This window comes from Lepisosteus oculatus, chromosome 2 (genome assembly GCF_040954835.1).
Source record: "Lepisosteus oculatus isolate fLepOcu1 chromosome 2, fLepOcu1.hap2, whole genome shotgun sequence".
Lineage (NCBI taxonomy): Eukaryota > Metazoa > Chordata > Actinopteri > Semionotiformes > Lepisosteidae > Lepisosteus > Lepisosteus oculatus.
The window spans coordinates 37567576-37577228 of NC_090697.1; the positions used below are offsets into that span (position 1 = coordinate 37567576).

The 9653-nt window shown below is 34.0% G+C and overlaps 1 protein-coding gene across 1 annotated transcript in view; it reads left to right on the forward strand.

Annotated features, from left to right (window-relative positions):
* Positions 1 to 5090, forward strand: part of rspo3 (R-spondin 3) — a 28252-nt gene extending 23162 nt beyond the window's left edge. Inside the window, exon 6 of the mRNA XM_015349810.2 lies at positions 4255 to 5090. Within this exon, the coding sequence (XP_015205296.1) occupies positions 4255 to 4436 (182 nt within the window). The 3' untranslated portion in view covers positions 4437 to 5090. The remainder of the gene's footprint in view (positions 1 to 4254) is intronic.
* The last annotated feature ends 4563 nt before the right edge of the window (positions 5091 to 9653 follow it).

The following is a 9653-nucleotide window of genomic DNA, read 5'->3' on the forward strand; positions in this document are numbered from 1 at the left end:
ACTGTGTGTGAAATCACCAGAGTGCAAAGTGACAGACTAACTAATTGGAAGTCTTAGTAACTCTAGAATACTCTTGAAGATAGTCTCAGAGAGTAATTTGCATGTTTGAGAGTTGTTTCAGTAGCCGTAAACAGCTTAGCTGTCTGGCAGTATTAATAAAGAGGGACCAGAATTCTAGTTAGCACCTCAAAAAGGAGCTGAGACCTTTGGTTTTGGTTTGTGTTTTTTTCTATTTCCTGCAGTGTGAATAAAGAGCACTGGCTGTGCTTTTTTTATTCTTAAAAATCCTTTTATGACAAATCCAAAGCTGAGATGTCACAGCATGTATTATTTTAGAAGATATTTTAGATATTGATTAAATGTTTCTAGCACCATTTTAATTAAGTGACTATTTTATGAATAACTGTGATACACACAAGTAATTTTTAATAGTTATATAAGCACCAAATTCCTCATCAGATTTATTCAAGTAAACAATTTATTCTTGCCATCTCTTGCTATGTAATTTCTTGGTCATTTCATCTGCTGAAGAATAATCCTCATCAGCAGTATCATTTTCTACATCAACTTTTAAAATACTATTTTTTAGATTGTTAAAATGTATGTGATTTAAGTTTGTTTTTTATCATTGAGTTAGTACTGTATTTGCCATGTTTTAAAACAGGAGAATTAATAAAGAAAATATTACAATTGAAGGAAAATACAGGCAATTGTAAATAATCCCTTTTTAACTGATAACTTGCAACAAGCGAGTTTGTTCTGTATATACAGCATTTGTATGTCTACTTCGTTTAAGTGGAACATCAGTTCAAAATGAAGGGGGTGATGTTGTATGCAGTACCTTCTTTCACCTTGATGAATGTTTTAAATAGGAGAATAAATTTAAAACTACAATTATGTTCTTGAATTCCCCCTCTTGAATTTTTTAAACTTGTGCTTGTCAACTTTTACAACAATTACTGTATTTTTTTCTTCCTTTGGCTGTATTACAAAGCACAATTACATCTCCTTAAGCTAACATTGGAACACTGGAAACACTTAAATACCATACAGTACTTACACAGTATGATTAGAAACAATTACATTAGTTTTTTTTGTGGTTTTCACCACCAGTTTTGCCACCATGCTCCTTGCTGAATATTGTTCTCATTTAAATATCATTCATCTTAAAATCTGTATTCATCCTAAAATTCTAAATACTATCAAGAAATAAAAGAATGTTTTAATTTCAGTATTAGCTTAAAAAAATTTAAAACGTTCTTAAAACATTTAAAAAGCTTAAAAGCATTCTTCTACCTTGATTCCTATTCATTTTCCAGAGCACAACTGTAGTTCCCTTGCCCTTACAGGTTTTGAAATTCAAGATATGGGAATAATCAATTTCATATGTTGACTTTGTATAAATAAATAATGAAAGCTTAAATAAAAAAACTATTATAATATCCCCTTCTTAAGGATGACTCACTCTGTATAACCCCTGAAGCATTCCTGTTTTGTTTATTCTGTAACTCCATGCTGTCAAAGAACTCGTACTGCTTTCAATAGCAGTTCTTTCACGCTGCATTAAACTGTTAGTGTAACTAGACTCAGCCTTATTTCTTATGGTTTTGTGGGAAGGGAGTTTTAAATAAACAGAAAAAAGTCACTTTATGAGTGTACCCTAACAGTTTCCAGAGTAGTTCCAGTTGTATCTTTTCACTAGTAACTTTTCTCCTTGTTATTTCTAGAGAGCAGACTAAACATAGAGTTGTGATACACCACAGCATAACATCATTTGGATTTCTGGAATGTTTAAGACTGTGTCAGCTGATGTGAGTGGTCCTAGGTCAAAACAGTTACCCTTCTGAGATTTATGGAACCAAACAACATCTGAGAGGAAAAAGCAGAGCAAGACCATTTAAATCTTTGATTCTACATTGACACACAGAATGTAACACTAATGGCAAGTGTGTGTACTGTATTTTCCAAAGAAATCTTGCTCAACATAAAACAGACTTTCAGTGGTACATAACGACTCCTACACACTAACACCAAATAAATCAAAACTAGTATCTTTTGTGTTGTTTTTGTTTTCCCAATATATTTTAGTTTGTAAAATTATAGCATTTTTTTATTTCATACAGTATGTAAGTATGGCTATTCTAATCAAAATGCAAGTAATCTAGATATTTTGTAAATATTCTTAATGTAAAAGAGAAACTAGAATGGAGCTGAACAATGTAATTAAGTTAGTTATCTGAACTGTCAAATGTTATTTAGAAATGTATTTTGTCATTTTTTTGTGAAATGTTCTGCATGTTTGAGCCAGGAATGAATTGGATTCTACTGTCATCAAGATGTCATTTAAACTTAATTACATGGCAGATAAGGATACTTTGTTCATTGGGTATATACATTTCAGTACATTTGTAGTGCACCAGAAATGCTAGTATAGGTGTAAATCATGGCACATAATAAAAAAAAATGAGATTACAAAAAGCTTTGGATCACATGTACAACCCTTGTCAGCCTTACATTCGGCACTTCTGTATTTTTATTAATACAAATGAAATATTGGATTAATAGCCCATAAAACTAATTTTAACCCACAGCATTTAAAATGAGAGGAACACTCCTAAACTCCTGGCAGACACACTATTGCTTTACATGGTAAAAGAGCTCCCCAAAGTGGTAGAAGAAAGGAACTGATCCCAAAGGAAAATTACCCCTAGAATGTAGCATTTCATTTAAGTCCTTTATTTGTGATGTAAACCTTTCCCTTCAAACCATCTTGCTTCAAAGAAGAACTACAACAAAAACATACAAACAAAAACAAAAAATTCAGATGTCTGTCATTGTCAGAAAATAAAACCAAACAAGGCAACTTGGTAACCAGGATAAAAGCAATCTGATGTCTTAACAGTTTCCTAATAGTTTGACAGCTGTACAATTTTATCATATCACTCAGAGAAAAATGTAAATGTTCTGTTGGATGTGTTCCACTTGTAGTTAGTCAGCCAGTGGATGATACTCCTTCATGAGCATGGGGCCTCATTTAAGGACCGAAAAACAGAAACACAAGGCCTGGAGTGTTAAAAGGGAAAAATTAAATATCCCTAGAATTAATTAAAAGAGACTTATATGAAAGGCTGCAAGACAAAAAAAACTAAAATGACAATATACAGTATGTACACAATTCTTTAGAACAGAAATGAAAATGAAAAATCATTGGTAGGCAGAAATAATTCCCTTACTAACCATTATAATCAATACCATGGCTAAAATTCATTTTTATATTATAGGCAAGGATGTTTTAAAAAAAAGAATATTAATTCATGATTCAGTGTTGGTTTTGTTTTGATGTATATGAAAACAATATGTGAAATTTCTGAATTTCCAGTTATTTTTATGAAGAGTGTTATTTTATATGTTTGCTTAACACAAAATGTTTAAAAATAATTAAATTATCAAGCACGCCCTACATCATCAATTTCAATACCAGTGTTAACCATTCCCTTTCTAAGCTACAGGAACAATTCTCTCCAATCTTTATATGTACTGTTATTTCTTTAGGCATTTGTAATTGTTTTGATGCATAAGCCAATGTTTTTGAGGCCAGCTCTCTTAGTTATATCAGCTTTATGCAGATATTTGCTTACTGTTTCACATCATATCTTGAGGTCTGATCTGCACTTTAACTTACAACTTACAGTGATGAATGGTCTATATAAGATGACTAGCTTTGAAAATCTGAACAATTTGCCAAGGCCACTTTGTATCTCTTACAGATTACTGTTTCTTGTGAAGCAATTCCACAATTATTGTATTTTTATTTGACTTTTAAAAATTTTAAAAAGCTTACAATTTACTCTTTCTAATGTGGTGCTCAGCGCAATGTCAGATCACATGAAATATTAGTGAGTAACTCAGTTATTTGAGGTTCTGAAAGCTTTGTTCAACTTTTTGACTGAAGGAGGAATGCACACTCCATAGCAACACTAGTATGGACTTATCTACAGTAATATATAACTTTTTGCATAACCCAACTGTGGATTGATATAGTTTAATAGTAAGAGTTCATTAAATATATTACATATAAGCAGTACATATACTACAGTATATATCTATGGTTTATATACAGTACAATAATATAGCACCTTGTACAAACAAAGAGACTTGGTGAGACAGATAATGAGAGGAAATTAAAGATAAAATTAACTTACAATGTATGCTCTGTACCTAATGCTAAAAAAGGGTACTATTTTTCCTTTCCAGGGAGGAAGGGGAAAGGTGAGAGGAGAGGGCGACCTAACAGAAGGGAACATCAGGACAGCAGACAAGAGGAAAGAGATATCCACAATAGGGAGGACTCAGAGAACAAAAACAAGACTGAACAGAGGAGACGGAAAACACAAAACAAGGAACAGATCTCTACAGCTGGGAGCACTGCACACTAACAGACTCACTGGAATGTTAAAGACTGAAGATGCTGCTAACTGTATAATTTAAATATAGACTTAAATGCACAAGACAAGAAGATGCCTGCACCTTTGATTTGGTGCAAACTTTGAGGACATCAACCTACTTCATCTACTTTTATTATCCAATTTGGATGGCAAATTTAAGAGTGAGTTAGAAACCACCTTTCCAGGCTTAAAGGAGCACAATGGAGTGACAAATTATAAATCCTTTGTGACCGATGAGGTTCTTGTTAACTTTTTATTTGGTGAGGCCCAGGTCCATCACTACATCAAGGTTTGAATGTAGGTATTGTGACTTTATTTAGAGTTATGTAGGTGTCTAATAATTGCTGAGTAAATTAAAATAAAATGTGCTTAATGTGTCATTTACATACAGACAACAGGATTCTATGACTGCATGTTGATAAATAGTTTTGTGTGGCAAAATAAAAAAGCATCATTTTAATGATGGTTTTTCTTCACAAATGCACAATATTTTTCCCTGAGATATTTTTTTTCAATGCCACAGAAAGAGAAAGCTTACCTTTTAGTTTAAATAGGTACATTGCCAATGCATTATTTCATGTGACATGAAAAGCCACTAAACAAATCAAAGCACCTGTATGTCAAATAAACTATATTGGATTAATATATTTTTGGTTTGTGTACCTTATTTGTCTGTTGTAAGCATAACAGTTTGCTATTTGTGCTTCCATTACATCATGCTTAATAATTAGTAACAAATGGTTTTTGAGGCTGAGAGTTTTTCTTCCTATAGTGTAACAAAATGTTTACCTCATCAGAAAATATACAGCTGGTTCAAACCAAAGCTTGCAATAAATAGCTGTAACTTAATGGTTATATTTTTCCACTTTCCAATTTACCTTTGTACACATAGGTTTGTATATATTAATTAGCTTAATGTTTCTATCTGTTGTATCCTTTTGTTTTGTGGAAACACCATGTGATTAATTTTCTTGTGATACTTGTCTTCAAAATATGCCACGTCTCAGAATGGTAGCTCAGATTCTTAAGCCTGCTTTGTTAGTCTGGGGTAAGGAGCAAGCACTGAGTAAAACCTGACATTTAATTGGAAGAACTAGGAATGTATTGCAGTTGGTTAGCTTGGTTAACTTGATATAGTTTACTACTTGATTTAAAGAATTGTTTTGGCCACATACAGTAAATTGATATTCTACCTTGAATACAATGTTATCTACAAAAGTTTCAGTTCACTTTAGTAGGAGTCAAAGCATGCTCAATACCAAAACAAAAGGCACTGCTTCATTCTGCAGTACACTGTACAGTATGTCTGTTTAAATTTTCTATCGATGTTGATGAAACTACTCACAAATAACAGAGATGTGATAGGAAACTTATTTAGTGGTGCTGATATTGCAGAAAGTGACCTATAAGGAGGACCTTCAATTCAAATTGATAAAAGAATCAAATCAAATGAGTTGAAGCTCACATATTTTTAAAAATTCACAATCTAGAATACGGTCAGTTTTCCAACATGTGATGTGTGGCTAAACTCTAGTAACTTTCATCATAAAGCCATTAGCCTACACAAACACACATTAAATTTAATTTAATCACATTAAATGTACTGGAGGGTGGCATGATGGAGCAGTGGCTAGCATTGATGCCTTAAAGCACTGTGGCCCTGGGTTCAAAACCGTACCTTTTCTGAGTTTGTATGTTCTCCCATTTTCAACGTCAGCTTTTGCCAAGTGCTCCAGTTTCATCCAACAATCCAAAGATATCCATCTATCCATTTTCTGGCCACTTCCTTTAATTCAGAATCGTGGGGGAGCTGGAACCCATCCCAGCAAGCAACGTTTACAAGGCAGGGTACACCCTCGATGGGAAGAAGGGCACACAAAGACACAGACATGCACACTCTCACACAACGTTCAATTTTCCCGTCCCATCCAGGGTCTTTCCTGCATTGCGCCTGTTGCTTGCTGTGATAAGAATCTGGCTCTCCCATGACCCTGAATTGAAGGAAGTGGCTAGAAAATGTACTGGAGATCCTGTATATACTGTATATAAGTAAATACATTTTCTTTCTAAACTGTTTAACCTTCTTTCTACAAATGTCCTGAGCCAATACAAGCTGCACATCTGTGATGCATATTTTGCTCTAGATAGAAGATGTTGTGGGATTCTGTCTTTTTATAAACAAATGTATGGACTGACATGTGCCTCTTTATTCACTTCATTACAAATGCTCCACTAGAGCCGAGGTATGACATGTAAGGGAATTCATGGCATAACTGGCACACTCTCATGAGGACATGTGCTGTCTTGCTGTCCTTGATTCATCCCTAAAGTTGACTTGACTCTGTTGAGTCAGTCTGAAGTATTGCTCTAACACATGTATGACACAAAGACATTCTCTTGATAAACATATTGGTTAAAATACTTTTCTTTCTTGATTTTCACTAAGATTGATCTCATAACTTTTTTTTGCACAATAAACCTACTCACTAATAATGTGACATAAATAGTTCTGACTACTGCATAAGCCACATATACTGTAAGTGTATCACAGTCATGAATTATCAGTTTATCAAAATGACACCAAAACATTTTCTCCATCTTCAATAATCTTATTTTTTTTAAAATATACATGCAGACATTGAATGAAAACAATTAAACATTTTGATGATCTTTAGTATAGACTGAATATTTAATTCAGAGTATAATGCACAGGTAGCAAAAACATAAGTTACTGTATATATGCTGTAAAATTGGAAATCACTAAGTCTGAAGAGGTTAGTGAAGACAGGACTTCATGAAAAAGGTGTCCATGGTGACATATTATTTATGTTTTCCAGACACTGTGGATAAGAAATAAAAGATAATAAAAATTTTAGAATATCTAGTTATGAAATGTTAAGGGATGTTACATTCAAATTGTAAAATGTGCTAGTAACACCTTATATCACAATACTGTGTAGAACTACAATATACTGTAGATATTACTTCCCAGAATGTGGAACACTAACAGACAAAAGAAACTAAACACTGAAAACAATGGAACCATATGAAAATATTCAAAGTCCTTAAAATGATCAACAAAGTCAATCCAGTGGAATTCTTCAGAAAAAAACAATGAAATGTGAATTAAAGGACACAGGTGCAAACTACACGGATGTATATATAATCTCTCTATATATTGTTATGACTATCAAAGTGTGTCAGGACCTATAGCAGAAACAATGGACAGAGGTCAAAGCAGTTGCTGAGCTCTATGGGGTCTGAGAGACATTGATCAAAATGAATCGTTTACCTTGGTTAATTTACATTAAGAGTCTTCCACACTCCAGAAACACAGGATAAAAGACAAGCAGAAACAAAAAGAGACACACAGAAAAAGGAACAGACAGAGGAGACGAAACATGCTACAGTAGGTGACCTACTTTGTTCAAATGTGTCTTAAAGACAAGATTCTAGCAAAAAGTATTTGAACTTTGTTTCAGAGAGCTTGTCATTCTGTTATTTTAAGAAACTCTAATTTCCTAAAAAACAAGAGGAATTTTCCTAAACATTCCTCGCATTCCTTTTCCCAGGCTAAAGATGTTTTCTTCTGGTTAATATATTCTGTACATGTTTTAGAACAGGGAGGTAGATTCCCATTCACTCTGGGAGCTTTCTAATCTATGGGAAGATAAATTTAGCTTTGGGTTGAAATCTGTTTTATTTAAGATGCAGGTTTATCTCTTGTGTTGGTCTGATATAGGTATGATAGAGAATTTCTGAATACAGGGTTAGCAGTTTGGGTTTTTCTAGTTGGTCAGGATTCAGACCTCTGAAAGGCCTTGTTTGTTAATAGGGTAACTTTTATGTTTTATGTTGTATGTGTTGTCTAGTTATTGTTATTTTTAATAAATATTAGTTCACAGCTGTTTGCCCCTTATTCATTACTTTTTAACCAGAAGTGTGTAAGAGAAGAAACACATTAGGTGCCTCTAACTAAACAAACTGCTCGGGTATATTCTTGGCATATTTTTACAATATAATAATAACAATAATTGATTGCTTACACGTATATATGGCTTTTCTGTACACTCCACTCAAAGCGCTTTACAGGTAATGTGGACTCCCTTCCACTACCACCAATGTGCAGCATCCACCTGGATGATGCGACGGCAGCCATAGTGTGCCAGAATGCTCAACACATACTGTATCAGCTATCAGTGGGGAGGAGAACAGAGTAATGAAGCCAATTCATAGATGGGGATTATTAGGAGGCCATGATTGATAAAGGTTAGTGGGAAATTTGGCCAGGAAACCCAGGTAACACCCCTACTCTTTTTAAAAAACGCCCTAGGATTTTTAATGACCACTAAGAGTAAGGACCTCGGTTTTACGTCTCATTTGAAGGATGGTGCATTTTAACATTATACTTTATAGGGGGTGACCGCCCCTGCTGGCCCCATTAACACCTCTTCCAGCAGAACCTTAGTTTTTCCCAGGAGTTCTCCCATCTAGGTACTAACCAAGCTCACACTTGCTTAGCTTCAGTGAGTTGCCAGGTGTGAGTTGCAGGGTGATCTGGCTGCTTGGATTATATAAGCTTGGAAAGTTCATATGCTCACGCCTCACAAGACAGCTAAAGACAGGATGACCTATCACAATTATCTTTAAGAGAATGATATTATAGAAGTTGTATAGCTCAAAGGTACTGCAACTGTTCAGCTAATATCATTGTAATACTCAAAATGGTTTTATATGGTAATGAGTGAGATGCTCTAACAGAATGTTTACATGGACTGTACTGCATGTATTGATTTATGCATGGCACTTACTTTTGTTTACGACACCAAGTTATTACACAAATGTCCTGTGTATAGTGCTATGGTGTTAAAGAATAATGTAAAAAACAAGGCGCTGTGCACTGTGTCAAATCAATTCTACTGGTAGGCATCAGAGGACAGTTTATGTCTCCTCTCTCCTGAGCCATAAATGAGTCACTGCTGCAGTGTTAAGTCCTAAAATGTCAATGATTAAAATATTTAAAGGAGATAAAAGCTAAAGGTTAGAACTGAAAAAATATATATAATGTAAAAATAATGTTTTAAAATAAATCATGTACCTAAGTCTTCTTCCTTTCTGTGATTGCAAGACTCATTTAGGCCTCACTGTTGTAATGTAGTTTAAAAATACAGCCTTTTAGTGCTCTGGAAAAGCTAAACCCCACTTCTG